A 17,531-nucleotide genomic window follows, 5' to 3' on the forward strand; every position below is an offset into this window, starting at 1 on the left:
TTGGAGGACAATGATTTTAGAAGAATCTATGCCAAACAAGTCTTTTATGAAGATACTCCTTTTTTCGAGTCGACTTCATGAATTGTTTTTCATCCGTCTGTTTGTAGAGGGCTTTAATTTATGAATTTATATATATTTCTTGTTTTGTTGGGGGGTTGAGGCGGGACTGTTTCAATATATAAAGGGGTGACGAGTCCAAGTTATTTTTAATACTATCTACTTTCCATCCGGGGACTACGCATCTGTTCTGATTCCTGCCTTTTTCGTGTTGGAATTTCGAACTTTAATTGACGTTGATGAACGATAAATTCTCCATTATATAATGCCAAGGGACAAGGAATAACATATTTGAAAAAATCTTAATTCTTATCCTATGCTGAATTCGGTTTGATTATAAATAACGGGAGCGTTTCAACTTTCAATGTTCAACAAAAGCAACAAAAAAAGTGGAATAAAGATGTTTACTAAATCTCGTAAAAATCTAGTATTGTCCCATCCCTTCTTTATCCCTTGCTCAAGATTCATACTTTAAAATTTATTTTTCTTCAAATTAATTTTCAGTTAAGACGTTCCTTCAATAAAACAGTTTTGCATCTAAATTCAAAAAAAATTCTACTTCTAATCATAGATTCTAAAAGAAAAAATCACTTTTAACAAATCAAAAAATGGGCGAACTCAAACATGGGGTTGGTATCCAATGTCCGAAATTTTTAGTTGCAAGACATGAGCAAAATATTATACGTACCATTGATAATATTCTTTTACATTTTAACAAAACAATAGTATTATAATTTTACAAATTGCAGAAGTAAACTAAATTAATTTCCTTTTTTTTTTTCCCATTTGGAAACTCCATATGTTGTAAGAAAATGCAGTTTTACGGCGTTACTAAAAAATATAGTTCTTTCGAATAGAAGAAAAATTGTTTAATGTTAAATTCTTTGAAAATTCGATCTACAGGCGCAAAGTTTAGATTAATGTATATCTAGCGATAGACATTTTTAACAACAGTCTATATGATAGTAAAAATAAAAATTTTAAATTTACAATTAATTACTAATAGTAAACAGTAGATCCCACAATGACAGAGACTTAACTAACCAGTGCTAGATAATATTAGTTATGGACGAGAGTTTTGCTATAGGTACAGACGAGTTTTCACAAAATTATTATATAATTTCACTTGAAATATTATCATTGAAGGCACCACACGTGTGCTGTGTTGGGAATAACTCTATGGGGGATCCATATTGACAATATGGTGGCAATGCAATTGATTGCGTAAAGGATGGTCAGCTCATTTGAAAACTTAATTTTACATTATTAGAGCATTTTTGGTTGCATAAATTAAATTTAGTCTTATCTATTTTACTGTAAATTTCAAAAAATAAAATAAAAAATAAATTAATATTTTACTTTTTGGTAAAGAAGTAATTATAAATGGACATTTTAGAAATCTAAATTTTAAACATCAAGAATAGTATGAGTGCTCGTTTGGGTTTCATTAAAATTCATTTTATAAGTTGAAATTAAAGTTAAATATTAGTTTTAATCACACATTATTATTCATTAGTTTTGCTAAAATTAAATTTTTAGTTAATTTTGATAAAAGTTAATTCATTGTGTGATTAAAAAGTTGATAAAAATTGCGGGTTTATGAAATGTTTGGTTGAAAATGAATTTGAAAAAATAATAAATTTTAGAAAATTAAGGCAAACATGGACTTTGTAAATAATGTTGTACCTCTTCTCCTATTTGATGGACATTCAAAGTCGATAAAAATTCTAAGTTGAAGTAACAATTTATTTTAGTCATATATTTTATGGGATTGATAATTTTTCAATCACACATTTCTTCAATTTTTATCAAAATCTACTGAAAATCTAATTTTAATCTACATCAAATAAGGGATTCATTTCATTATAATGAAATCCAAAAAGAGCTAACTTTCTATTCCGCTGCAAAAGGGGGAGAGGTTCCTTTGCAATCAATTTCTCGAGTTGAGATCTGTTATTTAAAATTGGCTGTTGAACTTGTTGTCCATTCAATGATTCATTCTAACTACCACTTGTGCTTAAAAATAGATATAGAAGGTGTTTGGTGAAAATTAAAATTAGATTTTTAATAGATCGTGATAGGATTTTTTGAATTGTGTAGTTGAAAAGTTACGAGATCCATAAAAAATGTAATTAATAATGTTAATTATTTGATTTTGATTTAGATTCCAAACCAAACAACTGATGGGATGATATATGAAAGAATACATCCCAGGCGGTAACCTTGGACAGCGAATTTTAGATGCAGAAGTCAACTCTAATCTCTCAAGTACCAAAAACACCCATAGAGTCGAAACGACTGCGTGTGGATGAAATAAAATCAAGGGTCTTACTAAGAAGAAACTGAACCAGGAAGAGTGAGCATGATGGACTCTTGTGTGCGAGCCGTGGTAGAAGGCATACACTCCAGTCCCACTCAAGCCGTTGTCTATCTCTCCGGCGGAGCCTCTCAGGTACCTTCACGTACACATTTACATACAGATATATCCACATGAATATAGTAAATGTTCGGTAATTGAGTCGAGGAATCAAATTTTATCAATTGTTTTATAGATCCTTGTGCAACGCGTTTTGAAATATTTAGTATCAAAATATCTTAATTTCAAATTCCACTGGAGTCCAATGGAGTATCGGACAGGGCTCTCAGATTTTATTTTGTAATACTGTCTAGTATTATAACTAACTTGTATTACACATCAATTGTCTGATGAATGTCTGATTGAAGTGACTTTGGAAAATGGGCAGGCCCTTGGGTGGTTAATGTCTGTACCAGGAGCCTCAAACACAGTTTTGGAAGCTGTGGTGCCTTATTCTAGAATGTCCATGATCCAATTGCTAGGCAAGGTCAGTTTTTTTCCTTCTTTTCTTTCTCGTTTGTTTGAAGTTGTTTCGCGTTTACGTTAAAAACAATTATTGTGCCCTGCTTTAAAGTGAAAATGGATTCTATATTATTTTATTGTTGTGTTTTTCAAAGGTTCCTGCTAAATTCGCTAGCAGGCAAACTGCAGAGGACATGGCATTGTTGGCTTATAATAGAGCTCTAAAGCTTTCCCAACCAGGTTCTTTTCCCGATCGAATAATAATTTGAACTTCTTATCTTTGTTTTCAATCTTGTGTCTGTAACAAATCATCTACAAATTATTTTGACTATTTTTTTAATATGAGTTTTGGATTTTAAAGACGGTGTATTTCATCTTTCTTTCTCTTTTTACTTGTACTTTTGTTTGGAAATGTGGTGTTTGTTGTTAAATATTTCCAACACATTATTATGTCTTAACTTTGTTAAGACGTGCTTGAAACAAAATAATAAATTGATAGACTCATTGTAACCAAATTAAATATTAGGAATTAAAGATCGTCCAAGTCCTATTTATAACCATTTGATAACGATTTATGATTTTTAGGATTCTAATTCTATAACCGCAATCCAAGACGTCCTTCTCATGATCTGAACTGGAGTAATTTTCTCCTCTAACATCGATAAGATTGCATTTTGCAGTGTGCAAGTTGGATCTTTGAAATCAGAATTAGAAACCAGTCCTGTCAAGTTTAGATTTATGCTCAAAGAGTTCTAGTTTCAAAACTCTATTGTGCTGCCAAGGACAAAGTGAAATTTTTATTCAATCTATATTCGGTACTCAAACTTGATTAGCCAATAAACTTTCTGATGGTCAGATGCGGATTTTAAATTGGTGGCCATGTTGAAATCCCATAACTGACCCATTTTGAAACGAAAAAAAAAACCCCCTTTTAGTTATCTGTTGTGTTATCACTTCTTAATGCATGTATATCTGAGTGAAGCCATAATTCACGTTTCCAGAATGCGCATGTTTCTTCCATTTTTTAATTAAATATCCTGGGTATCTAAAAGTAAACATTTTCCTTCTCTTGTTTGATATGGAGGGAGGGAGGGAGGGGGAAATACTAGAAGATAGCAAAATGCAAATACGTATTTATCTCGGGACAAATGGTCTGGTGCAGTTAACATTAGCTCAAGTAATGCTTGTTCAATTGATACTTAGGGACTACTCAAGATCTAGAGAACAATTTATAGTGATCACAGTCACTTTGAAAGATTCTGCTTCCAAATTCTATCACAGCGTGCTAAATTATTTTCCTCGTTTCCAAATTCTGAGATATCAGGTACTTGCAGTCAACAGTAAACTAATCTGCATGTACTGTTCTCTTCAAATACAACCTGGTTTCAACCCATGTTATATTTCATTTTTTCCAAAACTTTCTGATTTCTGCCTAGATCAGTGGTTTGTGACGGTTTCGGGTTTGTTTATGCTACCATTAAATTTTTAAATGAATTCAGGAGTTTGCTCTAAATGATTTAAATTCAAAAGACTTTTTATGTTGAACTGCTATTTGTGATTTGATACCGTGGCTTGTAAGTTGCAACTCGTGAGTATTGTTCTAAAGTAGAAGTGCTTATTTGCACCAATAGAGTTCCTGCCCATGCGATGATTCTGATATCATTTACATGATACTTAGAGACACCAGTTGAACCAACACAACATTACATTTTCAGAGAGCAAGAAAATTTTACACATCTCATGAACCACAAAGTTCATTAATGTTTTATAAAATTTGAAAGTTTTGAATTGCTTATTGCTATTTGATGATGTTCTTAAAAGACTTTGTTTCCCTTTAATTCTAACATATCAGTCGGTACTAGCATTAAAGAATTCCAGTGAGTTTAGATTCTCTACATTGCTAACTACGATCGTTTTAATTTGAATTTATTTTTTGAGTTTATGCGTTTAATTTTGATTATCTCTCTTTTGGGTGGGAGATTTAGTACTGGGGATCAGCAATGCATTGACTTTGCTATTTCTGGATCTATTTATTCATTTTTGGATGAGTTAATACTTAGTTTTCAATTCAATTGTTCCTTGCAGGTTACCCAGCTCTTGGCGTGGGTTTCTCTGGTTCTCTAGCTAGCACACGTCCGAAGCTCGGGGATCACAGGTACTGTTTTGTGCTATTATATTTTCAAGTTATTTATATCACGAGTTTGCAGTGATTCTGCCTGTTTGTGTTGCAAAAGGGTATATGTGCTCTTATAGTTTCAGATTGAGGGATGGAGTTTGGTCCATTTTCTGCCAGATGTAATTATTGGCTGCATATCACCAATATATGTGTTCTTTTTCTTATGCTCAACAAATCGATAATGTGTCCCATTCCTATATCTAAAGATTTTTATGCAAACATATTTTTCTTAATTTTCACGATTAAGTGTATCTTCAAGCCCCAGGAAAAAACAAAGATGGCTATCAGTTAAAAATATTATCTCTACTGGACTCTCAAAGGGTTTTGGACTTATGATTCTTTTTGTCTCCTCTCCCCATTGTCTCACATAATTTTTGTTTTCTTATATTGACATGGGATTCGAGTCCTCTCAAAGCCACTGAGGTGAGTATCCGGCTGTAAACTTCAAACTCCCGTAGGATTAGTCAAGGTGTGCGTAAACTGGCCCGAACATCTACGGTCATAATAACAATAATAATATTAACATGGGACAGATATCAAGGAGAGTATGTTGTTTGTGTTTCATAGGTTCCATATCTGAAAGGTGGAAGAAAGATAAAGTGAAGCATGTACGAAGATTTAGTATATCGGTAGTAGGTATAGCTTTAAAAGAACCCAAGACAATTTTCTGCCACTTGATTGGAGGTTATTGTGAAATTTGCAGTAGGCCACTCAAGGTTCCACTGGTGCTATGCACATTGCACTTGACAAGCATCTTGACAATTCTGTTGTATGTGAATAGTGAATGCGTAGGTGTAAGATAAGAAAGCATCTTTCGAATGAGTTACATAGTAATAATCTTTGACATACTAATGCAGCGCCAACAGGAAAATTAATGGAGAAAGAAAACAGATCTATAAAGAAGAGGAATTAAGAGCGAGAATGGGGAAGAAGAAGATTCAACAAAAGAAGAAGAAAGTAGGAAGACGAATTACGCCACAAGCCACCAAAAGTTTATTCATTCATCAACTAACTAAATTACATGGCAAATTAGGTTTAAATAGTAAAAACAAACCCTAACGAGACTGGGCTTGGACCAATACAAGCCCAATTACATAAATAAGAGTCCAAAACAGAAATAAAGTCCAACTAGAAATAAGTAAAAATAGATGATGTTCTCCTCAACTCTCTCGGGATGGGAAAAAAACTCGATCCTGTCAAGTTGATAGATCACTGTAGGTTGCAGTCAATTTGATACTCCAAATGCTTCAAGTCATGCTAAGGAGGACGATCTTTCTAACGAACCAAGTATCGAACTCCAAAACCAGCTTGATCCATATTAGTTGGCACCTCTCTCTTGGAATCCATGTACTATTCAAATCAGGTGGAATGACTTAACAAACAAGGAAATACTGAATCTTGCGCCATCATTGGTCAATACAACACGTTCATCTAAAATAAAATCAATTTTATCTGTGTGTGATGTGATAGATGGTATTGAAGTAGAAATATCAACATAGTCAAGTTGGGGACCTACAAAGCTAAGTAGAAATGGATTATCAAAGGAAGTAAAATCGTGTTTGTAAGTAATAAAGTCCTCAATATTTAGAGTAGAGTGATAGCCAAAATGTGATGAGAGATAAATGACATATGTATTTGGACCAACATGCTTTAAAATCTTAAAAGGACGAGCACTATAGGCTTGCAATATAACATAATTCTCAATATTAAATTCAAAACTTCGCTTATGCAAATCAGTTTGAAGTTTACATAATGTATTACTTGCTTCAAGTTGTTTATTGATCTCAATATTCAAGTTATGAAGATGTGATACGATTACCTCAACTGATAAAGACACATTAGCATGTGGGGACATGGGAATAAGGTCTAAAGTTTTCCTAGGTTCATAACCATGACTAACTTCAAAGGGACTCGTGCTTATAGATCGATTCACAAAATCATTATATGTAATTTGCACTGTTGGGAGGATCAAATCCCAATTTCCAAGATTTCCCTTGAAAAGGGCATGATTACACAAATCATTTGTATCTTTGGGTTGAATAAGAGTATGACACACAACATTTGACTGAGAGATATCGGGAATAAGAGGCACAATACCTTTGGGCTGTTTGTTTTATAATGGAGATGAGGGCTTGGTCTTGTATGTGTGTGTAGGTATATAATAGGGTTGGGCTGGAAGTAAGTCGGTTGGGAGAATTGTGCTAGGTTTTGGACTTAGGATGAAGTATAATGAGAATTGGGCTGTAGACTAATTAGATTTGGGGGTTGATGGACTGAATGGAATTTGAGTTGAATTACAATTATAAAACTTGGATTAGAATATTATCTAGATAAGAGGGTAGACATTGGAACAACATCTTACGAAATTTGAGCAGATTAGAACAAAATGACTCTTGATAATAACAATTTTTTTTCTCACAAAATACTAAAACTGACCTTTTTTCTGATGAACAGTAACATTTTATCGCTCCCCTTTTTTTTAAACTAAAAAAGAAAATTGAAAAAAAAAAATGATAACTACGGCCTCGAAATAAATTATTTCGTTTGTGCTGCTCTACAAGTTTTTTGGGAAGAGAATGTGAAGAAGGTTTTGGATTGTAGATGAAACTTTACCCAAATTTCAGCTCTAATACCAAATTTGATGCAGCACCAACAGGAAAATGAATGGAGAAAGAAAACAAATCTATAAAGAAGATGGAATTAAGAGGGAGAATGAGGAAGAAGACGATTCAACAGAAGAAGAAGAAGAAAGTAGGAAGAGGAATTTCGCCACAAGCCACCAAAAGTTTATTCATTCATCAACTAACTAAATTACATGGCAAACTAGGTTTAAATAGTAAAAACAAATCGTAACGAGATTGGGCTTGGGCCAATACAAGCCCAGTTACACAAATAAGAGTCCAAAACAAAAATAAAGTCCACAAAACAAAATAAAGTTCAACTAGAAATAAATAAAAATTGATAATGTCCTCATCACATACTCAATGTACTTCATGCTCTAAATTGGTTAATCGAATTTTATCTACTTCTTTATTATGAATGCATTGACTTTTTATTTTCCATACTAATGGGCTTTATTCATGCATCACGTTCAGGTTTCATGTGTCAACTAGGACATCTGACCGGCTTTGGGTATCTACTGTTACACTGTCAAAGGTATTTTTGTAGTATTCTTTCTATTTCTTTAGCACGTGGCTTGGGTTATAGAGAAATACTGAGATTTCTCTACATAATTGCAATAATTCAGGGCTTGCGAACCCGTGAACAAGAAGACACAGTTTCTAGTCAGTTCTTATTGAAGGTTTGCTATAAACTTTGTACCTCATGTGTCTAATTGTTGTAGAAAATATCACCATGTTGCCCTGATAAATTAGAAGTTACTAAAATTATGATATGATAGAAATGAGAGGTGGATAAGTAGATAGTAGTTGTGACTCCTACGAAATGTGGGGTTAAAGTTAAAGTTTGACATTGAAAAGTAAATTATAAGTTATTTTTTAGGTTTCCCAAACATAGGCAAGATTTGTTAGTCTGGTTATAGGAAAAGTGAATTTAGGATTCTGTAAATTTTTATTTAGAATGAGCATGGTTGCTATAAGTCCTATTTTCTGTATTCCATTTAGTTTTTATAAGTAATCCCTTGAAATTCAAGGGGGAGCAATAGTTTGAGTTTTGAGGAGTTTGATGAGACGAAGGACTTCCATCATCACGGTTTCAGTGTGACAATTAATTTTAATTGTTATTGACTTAAGTTAACATTGATGCAATTCTATCAAAGCTTCCATTTGGCAAAATTAATAAATTATTTGTAGATGGTCAAACTTCATTTTCAACCATACATTCAAATGTACCAACAAGTACTATCTACTTATCAAACACCAATTTCTATTTATTTATAAATAAACCATTTATAAATTCTTATCAAATAGAGGCAAAGAGGTAAAAATATGTTTTTCTTTTGTGCCTACGCTAGTAATCTCATTGCAAAATTTCTGTAAAATATTTCCAGTAAATCTGGATAGTAGTCTGTTCCTGCACTTGCTATGGTGAGTTGGCTATGAGACCAGTGTATGGCATAAGATCTTTGCTTGTCTGCTTACTGTTTCGTTTTTCTAATGTGAACATCCTTGATTTTACAAAATATCTTCAAATATAAAGTTTAGTAATTAGTACCTTTTTGGAACAACCATTGTCTTGGTAAAATGTAGCATTACCTTGATATTTTTATAGGCAATAGCATATGCTTGCAAGGTTCCAGCAACTTTTGTTTCGGAGTTAACAGATCAGGAAGCTTCTGATGACTTTGAAATGCGATTTGAAGAAGACCAAGAGTTTGAGCAACTTATTAATGGTCAAATTTGCTGCAAGATTTATCCCTTTTCAAGTGGTATGGTTTATCCATACACAAGCTTCCCACTTTTAAATGACACTTCACGTTCTTTTAATTGTTAATTGTGGAGGGAACGTTATGTAGATATGTTAGAGGCAGAAAGGAAGGTTATCCTATCGGGTTCATTTAATCCCTTGCATGATGGTCACTTAAAGCTCTTGGAAGTTGCTGTGAGGTACATGCATCTGTTCCTAAAAGCTTTAAATTTGATGACCGGAATCCTGATTGAGAAATCATTGTGTTCCCTTGCGTAATGTGATGTGGATTAATTTTCTGCATTTATTCAAAATGTTTATGTTAGTCTATTTATTACTCCCCCCACTTATCTTTAAAAAGTTCAGGTTCTAAGGATTCTGTCCTTACCTTTAATTTAGTCTTGAGCCCCGTCATAGTTTTGTCAACTCTATATTTATCATTAGCTTGTGACATGCTGCTGGAAGCTCATTTTCCCTTGGTCTTTATAGTCTATAAGAATATGATTATTTCATATCCAAGTCATTAATGTGTTTCCGTTTGTACAGTATCAGTACTTTCTCTATGTGCATTTTTATTCAATTTATATAATTCAATTGTTTAGTGTATAAAGTGTGATTTCAGTAAAAGTATTCTAATTTTAAATGGAAAAGAGAATTTTTGTAGCATATGAGTAATTGCTTTAATCGTAAAGCTTTCGTTCTAAACTCGTAAATATTCTACTTGTGCTGTTGAGATGCTTCTGCGATCGCTGAAGTTCTGCATTTGTTCAATGCAGCATTCTTGGTGATGGATACCCGTGCTTTGAATTGTCAGCAGTGAATGCAGATAAACCTCCGTTAACGGTGTCGCAAATTAAAGAACGCGTTATGCAATTTGAAAAAGTTGGTGAGACTAGATTTGTATCCTTGACAATTTGCAAAGTATATGATATTTTGAATATAGCTTTGTTGCTTCCATACATGGTTTTCCTCGTGGTTGAACAAAACTCTGGACTAGTTTGTATTCAATTTAATAATCCTTGCCCTTTACCCCTTTGAATGGGCTCTATTATAAACGAAAGATAATCCTACTTCATTTTTTTTTCTTGATGTTTCAATGTTGGAAATCATCTTTATAAGTCTTGAGGCTTGCTTCTCATACTGGTAGAATGTCTCGGAATTGATTCTCTATGCATCAAGTTGCTCCTTATAGTGGTATGCCTCAGATTTGATTCTCTATGCATCAAGTTGCTTATATCTCTTCTATTACCTGAATCAGATTTTTTAATGTTGGAATATTAGAGCTTTATCTGCATTAATTTGCTCTCAGGGCCATTTAATAAATTATTATTATTTATTTATTTATCTTTTCTTTCTGTCTGTATGTTTGCCTGGGTGCTTTCTATGGGTCATTTTCCTTTCTTCTGTGATTTGAGTATCTGTTTTGCTATTTTTATTATTGATTTTTACCTGGAATAAGAAGAAAGGTGGTCATTCTTATATAGGAATTTCGGTATTAAGCTTTGTTCTGGGTGCTGCTGAGCTTTTGATGGTTTCAATTGTAAACTTTACGGAGAAAGTCATGATTTCCCAGCAGCGTGGTCCTTTCACAAATTATTATAAATTTAACGAGTATCTTGATTCACCTTGTTTTTTAACATGTTAACAAAAAATGATAATTTTTATATGATAACTAGTTACTTAAAATGTGAAAAAATGATTGATTTTTCATGTTGTAGGTCCATTTGGTAGAAGGGCTTTGTGTCGCATTAATTATAATTGCAAGATTGTGAGATAATTGGTTTGTGTTAAACGATGAGTTATATAAAGTTCTCTGTTTATGGGTTCCTGCCCTTTTCTCTCTCCTTTACTTTCTGTCATTTTCTTTCAAAATTTTCAATGCTGGGAAGGTGGTGCCTTGGTGGTGGTTATGCCGTTATACATTTGTTGCTTTTGATGATTCATGATTTAGATGGTTTTGAGCTTTTGAATTTGATTCTCTTTGGCAGAAAAACATGGAGCCCCATTGTCTTTACTCTCAAACCTTCTTCAGAGTGATTCGAGTGAGATTTTAATGATTACAGTGTTTCAAGCGCAGGGAAGACTGTCATAATTTCCAACCAACCATACTTCTACAAGAAAGCAGAACTTTTCCCTGGTAGTGCTTTTGTAATTGGTGCAGACACTGCAGCAAGACTAAAAAATGATTTTTTTATTGAAGAATATGTAATCGATAAATGGATGTTAAAATAATTTGGAGGACAATGATTTTAGAAGAATCTATGCCAAACAAGTCTTTTATGAAGATACTCCTTTTTTCGAGTCGACTTCATGAATTGTTTTTCATCCGTCTGTTTGTAGAGGGCTTTAATTTATGAATTTATATATATTTCTTGTTTTGTTGGGGGGTTGAGGCGGGACTGTTTCAATATATAAAGGGGTGACGAGTCCAAGTTATTTTTAATAATATCTACTTTCCATCCGGGGACTACGCATCTGTTCTGATTCCTGCCTTTTTCGTGTTGGAATTTCGAACTTTAATTGACGTTGATGAACGATAAATTCTCCATTATATAATGCCAAGGGACAAGGAATAATATATTTGAAAAAATCTTAATTCTTATTCTATGCTGAATTCGGTTTGATTATGAATAACGGGAGCGTTTAAACTTTCAATGTTCAACAAAAGCAACAAAAAAAGTGGAATAAAGATGTTCACTAAATCTCATAAAAATCTAGTATTGTCCCATCCCTTCTTTATACCTTGCTCGAGTTTCATTCTTTAAAATTTATTTTTCTTCAAATTAATTTTCAGTTAAGACGTTCCTTCAATAAAACAGTTTTGCATCTAAATTAAAAAAAAAAAAAAATTCTACTACTAATCATAGATTCTAAAAGAAAAAATCACTTTTACCAAATCAAAAAATGGGCGAAGTAAGTTGGTATCCAATGTCCGAAATTTTTAGTTGCAAGACATGAGCAAAATATTATACGTACCATCGATAATATTCTTTTACATTTTAACAAAACAAAAGTATTATAATTTTACAAATTGCAGAAGTAAACTAAATTAGTTTCCTTTTTTTTTTTTTTTTTTCCATTTGGAAACTTGATATGTTGCAGGAAAATGCAGTTTTACGTCGTTACTAAAAAATATAGTTCTTTTGAATAGAAGAAAAAATGTTTAATGTTAAATTCTTTGAAAATTCGATCTACAGGCGCAAAGTTTATATTAATGTATATCTAGCGATAGAAATTTTTAACAACAATCTATATGATAGTAAAAATAAAAATTTTAAATTTACAATTAATTACTAATAGTAAACAGTAGATCCCACAATGACAGAGACTTGGACTAACCAGTGCTAGATAATATTAGTTATGGGCGAGAGTTTTGCTATAGGTACAGACGAGTTTTCACAAAATTATTATATAATTTCACTTGAAATATTATCATTGATTCTTTTCAAAGGTACAAAAAAAAAAAAAAAGGCACCACACATGTGCTGTGTTGGGAATAACTCTATGGGGGATCCATATTGACAATATGGTGGCAATGCAATTGATTGCGTAAAGGATGGTCAGCTCATTTGAGAACTTAATTTTACATGATTAGAGAATTTTTGGTTGCATAAATTAAATTTAGTCTTATCTATTTTACTGTAAATTAAAAAAAAATTAATATTTTACTTTTTGGTAAAGAAGTAATTATAAATGGACATTTTAGAAATCTAAATTTTAAACATCAAGAATAATATGAGTGCTCGTTTGGGTTTCATTAAAATTCATTTTATAAGTTGAAATTAAAGTTAAATATTAGTTTTAATCACACATTATTATTCATTAATTTTGCTAAAATTAAATTTTTAGTTAATTTTAATAAAAGTTAATTCATCGTGTGATTAAAAAGTTGATAAAAATTGCGGGTTCATGAAATGTTAGGTTGAAAATGAATTTGAAAAAATAATAAATTTTAAAAAATTAAGGACAAACATGGACTTTGTAAATAATGTTGTACCTCTTCTCCTATTTGATGGACATTCAAAGTCGATAAAAATTCTAAGTTGAACTAACAATTTATTTTAATCATATATTTTATGGAATTGATAATTTTTTAATCACACATTTCTTCAATTTTTATCAAAATCTACTGAAAATCTGATTTTGATCTACATCAAAAAAGGTATTCATTTCATTATAATGAAACCCAAAAAGAGCTAACTTTCTATTCCGCTGCAAAAGGGGGAGAGGTTCCTTTGCAATCAATTTCTCGAGTTGAGATCTGATATTTAAAATTGGCTATTGAACTTGTTGTCCATTCAATGATTCATTCTAACTACCACTTGTGCTTAAAAATAGATATAGAGGGTGTTTGGTGAAAATTAAAATTAGATTTTTAATAAATTGTGATATGATTTTTTGAACTGTGTAATTGAAAAGTTACAAGATAAAAAATGTGATTAATAATATTAATTATTTGATTTTAATTTAGATTAAAATCAAATTTTAATCCAAGCCATATATCACATACGGTAACCTTGGACAGCGAATTTTGGATGCAGAAGTCAACTCTAATCTCTCAAGTACCAAAAACACCCATAGAGTCGAAACGACTGTGTGTGGATGAAATAAAATCAAGGGTCTTACTAAGAAGAAACTGAACCAGGAAGAGTGAGCATGATGGACTCTTGCGTGCGAGCCGTGGTAGAAGGCATACACTCCAGTCCCACTCAAGCCGTTGTCTATCTCTCCGGCGGAGCCTCTCAGGTACCTTCACGTACACATTTACATACAGATATATCCACACGAATATAGTAAATGTTCGGTAATTGAGTCGAGGAATCAAATTTTATCAATTGTTTTATAGATCCTTGTGCAACGCGTTTTGAAATATTTAGTATCAAAATATCTTAATTTCAAATTCCACTGGAGTCCAATGGAGTATCGGACAGGGCTCTCAGATTTTATTTTGTAATACTGTCTAGTATTATAACTAACTTGTATTACACATCAATTGTCTGATGAATGTCTGATTGAAGTGACTTTGGAAAATGGGCAGGCCCTTGGGTGGTTAATGTCTGTACCAGGAGCCTCAAACACAGTTTTGGAAGCTGTGGTGCCTTATTCTAGAATGTCCATGATCCAATTGCTAGGCAAGGTCAGTTTTTTTCCTTCTTTTCTTTCTCGTTTGTTTGAAGTTGTTTCGCGTTTACGTTAAAAACAATTATTGTGCCCTGCTTTAAAGTGAAAATGGATTCTATATTATTTTATTGTTGTGTTTTTCAAAGGTTCCTGCTAAATTCGCTAGCAGGCAAACTGCAGAGGACATGGCATTGTTGGCTTATAATAGAGCTCTAAAGCTTTCCCAACCAGGTTCTTTTCCCGATCGAATAATAATTTGAACTTCTTATCTTTGTTTTCAATCTTGTGTCTGTAACAAATCATCTACAAATTATTTTGACTATTTTTTTAATATGAGTTTTGGATTTTAAAGACGGTGTATTTCATCTTTCTTTCTCTTTTTACTTGTACTTTTGTTTGGAAATGTGGTGTTTGTTGTTAAATTATTCCAACACATTATTATGTCTTAACTTTGTTAAGACGTGCTTGAAACAAAATAATAAATTGATAGACTCATTGTAACCAAATTAAATATTAGGAATTAAAGATCGTCCAAGTCCTATTTATAACCATTTGATAACGATTTATGATTTTTAGGATTCTAATTCTATAACCGCAATACAAGACGTCCTTCTCATGATCTGAACTGGAGTAATTTTCTCCTCTAACATCGATAAGATTGCATTTTGCAGTGTGCAAGTTGGATCTTTGAAATCAGAATTAGAAACCAGTCCTGTCAAGTTTAGATTTATGCTCAAAGAGTTCTAGTTTCAAAACTCTATTGTGCTGCCAAGGACAAAGTGAAATTTTTATTCAATCTATATTCGGTACTCAAACTTGATTAGCCAATAAACTTTCTGATGGTCAGATGCGGATTTTAAATTGGTGGCCATGTTGAAATCCCATAACTGACCCATTTTGAAACGAAAAAAAAAACCCCCTTTTAGTTATCTGTTGTGTTATCACTTCTTAATGCATGTATATCTGAGTGAAGCCATAATTCACGTTTCCAGAATGCGCATGTTTCTTCCATTTTTTAATTAAATATCCTGGGTATCTAAAAGTAAACATTTTCCTTCTCTTGTTTGATATGGAGGGAGGGAGGGAGGGGGAAATACTAGAAGATAGCAAAATGCAAATACGTATTTATCTCGGGACAAATGGTCTGGTGCAGTTAACATTAGCTCAAGTAATGCTTGTTCAATTGATACTTAGGGACTACTCAAGATCTAGAGAACAATTTATAGTGATCACAGTCACTTTGAAAGATTCTGCTTCCAAATTCTATCACAGCGTGCTAAATTATTTTCCTCGTTTCCAAATTCTGAGATATCAGGTACTTGCAGTCAACAGTAAACTAATCTGCATGTACTGTTCTCTTCAAATACAACCTGGTTTCAACCCATGTTATATTTCATTTTTTCCAAAACTTTCTGATTTCTGCCTAGATCAGTGGTTTGTGACGGTTTCGGGTTTGTTTATGCTACCATTAAATTTTTAAATGAATTCAGGAGTTTGCTCTAAATGATTTAAATTCAAAAGACTTTTTATGTTGAACTGCTATTTGTGATTTGATACCGTGGCTTGTAAGTTGCAACTCGTGAGTATTGTTCTAAAGTAGAAGTGCTTATTTGCACCAATAGAGTTCCTGCCCATGCGATGATTCTGATATCATTTACATGATACTTAGAGACACCAGTTGAACCAACACAACATTACATTTTCAGAGAGCAAGAAAATTTTACACATCTCATGAACCACAAAGTTCATTAATGTTTTATAAAATTTGAAAGTTTTGAATTGCTTATTGCTATTTGATGATGTTCTTAAAAGACTTTGTTTCCCTTTAATTCTAACATATCAGTCGGTACCAGCATTAAAGAATTCCAGTGAGTTTAGATTCTCTACATTGCTAACTACGATCGTTTTAATTTGAATTTATTTTTTGAGTTTATGCGTTTAATTTTGATTATCTCTCTTTTGGGTGGGAGATTTAGTACTGGGGATCAGCAATGCATTGACTTTGCTATTTCTGGATCTATTTATTCATTTTTGGATGAGTTAATACTTAGTTTTCAATTCAATTGTTCCTTGCAGGTTACCCAGCTCTTGGCGTGGGTTTCTCTGGTTCTCTAGCTAGCACACGTCCGAAGCTCGGGGATCACAGGTACTGTTTTGTGCTATTATATTTTCAAGTTATTTATATCACGAGTTTGCAGTGATTCTGCCTGTTTGTGTTGCAAAAGGGTATATGTGCTCTTATAGTTTCAGATTGAGGGATGGAGTTTGGTCCATTTTCTGCCAGATGTAATTATTGGCTGCATATCACCAATATATGTGTTCTTTTTCTTATGCTCAACAAATCGATAATGTGTCCCATTCCTATATCTAAAGATTTTTATGCAAACATATTTTTCTTAATTTTCATGATTAAGTGTATCTTCAAGCCCCAGGAAAAAACAAAGATGGCTATCAGTTAAAAATATTATCTCTACTGGACTCTCAAAGGGTTTTGGACTTATGATTCTTTTTGTCTCCTCTCCCCATTGTCTCACATAATTTTTGTTTTCTTATATTGACATGGGATTCGAGTCCTCTCAAAGCCACTGAGGTGAGTATCCGGCTGTAAACTTCAAACTCCCGTAGGATTAGTCAAGGTGTGCGTAAACTGGCCCGAACATCTACGGTCATAATAATAATAATAATATTAACATGGGACAGATATCAAGGAGAGTATGTTGTTTGTGTTTCATAGGTTCCATATCTGAAAGGTGGAAGAAAGATAAAGTGAAGCATGTACGAAGATTTAGTATATCGGTAGTAGGTATAGCTTTAAAAGAACCCAAGACAATTTTCTGCCACTTGATTGGAGGTTATTGTGAAATTTGCAGTAGGCCACTCAAGGTTCCACTGGTGCTATGCACATTGCACTTGACAAGCATCTTGACAATTCTGTTGTATGTGAATAGTGAATGCGTAGGTGTAAGATAAGAAAGCATCTTTCGAATGAGTTAC

At 32.7% G+C, this 17,531-nt stretch overlaps 2 protein-coding genes across 2 annotated transcripts; both read left to right on the forward strand.

The window, feature by feature from the left end:
• Positions 1-2,283: 2,283 nt before the first annotated feature.
• On the forward strand, positions 2,284-11,587 carry LOC111403205. The gene is made up of 10 exons (XM_023031618.1): positions 2,284-2,509; positions 2,802-2,900; positions 3,031-3,115; positions 4,961-5,030; positions 8,147-8,207; positions 8,299-8,352; positions 9,282-9,438; positions 9,526-9,616; positions 10,193-10,302; positions 11,405-11,587. The coding sequence occupies exons 1-10, from the start codon at positions 2,420-2,422 to the stop codon at positions 11,506-11,508; spliced, it is 921 nt and encodes a 306-aa protein (XP_022887386.1). The 5' UTR covers positions 2,284-2,419; the 3' UTR covers positions 11,509-11,587.
• A 2,383-nt stretch (positions 11,588-13,970) lies between these two features.
• Positions 13,971-16,753, forward strand: LOC111403206. The gene is made up of 4 exons (XM_023031619.1): positions 13,971-14,162; positions 14,455-14,553; positions 14,684-14,768; positions 16,614-16,753. Exons 1-4 carry the CDS (start codon positions 14,073-14,075, stop codon positions 16,736-16,738), a joined length of 399 nt encoding a protein of 132 aa, XP_022887387.1. The 5' UTR covers positions 13,971-14,072; the 3' UTR covers positions 16,739-16,753.
• The last annotated feature ends 778 nt before the right edge of the window (positions 16,754-17,531 follow it).

The sequence above is a fragment of the Olea europaea genome, chromosome 11 (genome assembly GCF_002742605.1).
Source record: "Olea europaea var. sylvestris chromosome 11, O_europaea_v1, whole genome shotgun sequence".
NCBI classification, from domain to species: Eukaryota; Viridiplantae; Streptophyta; class Magnoliopsida; order Lamiales; family Oleaceae; genus Olea; species Olea europaea.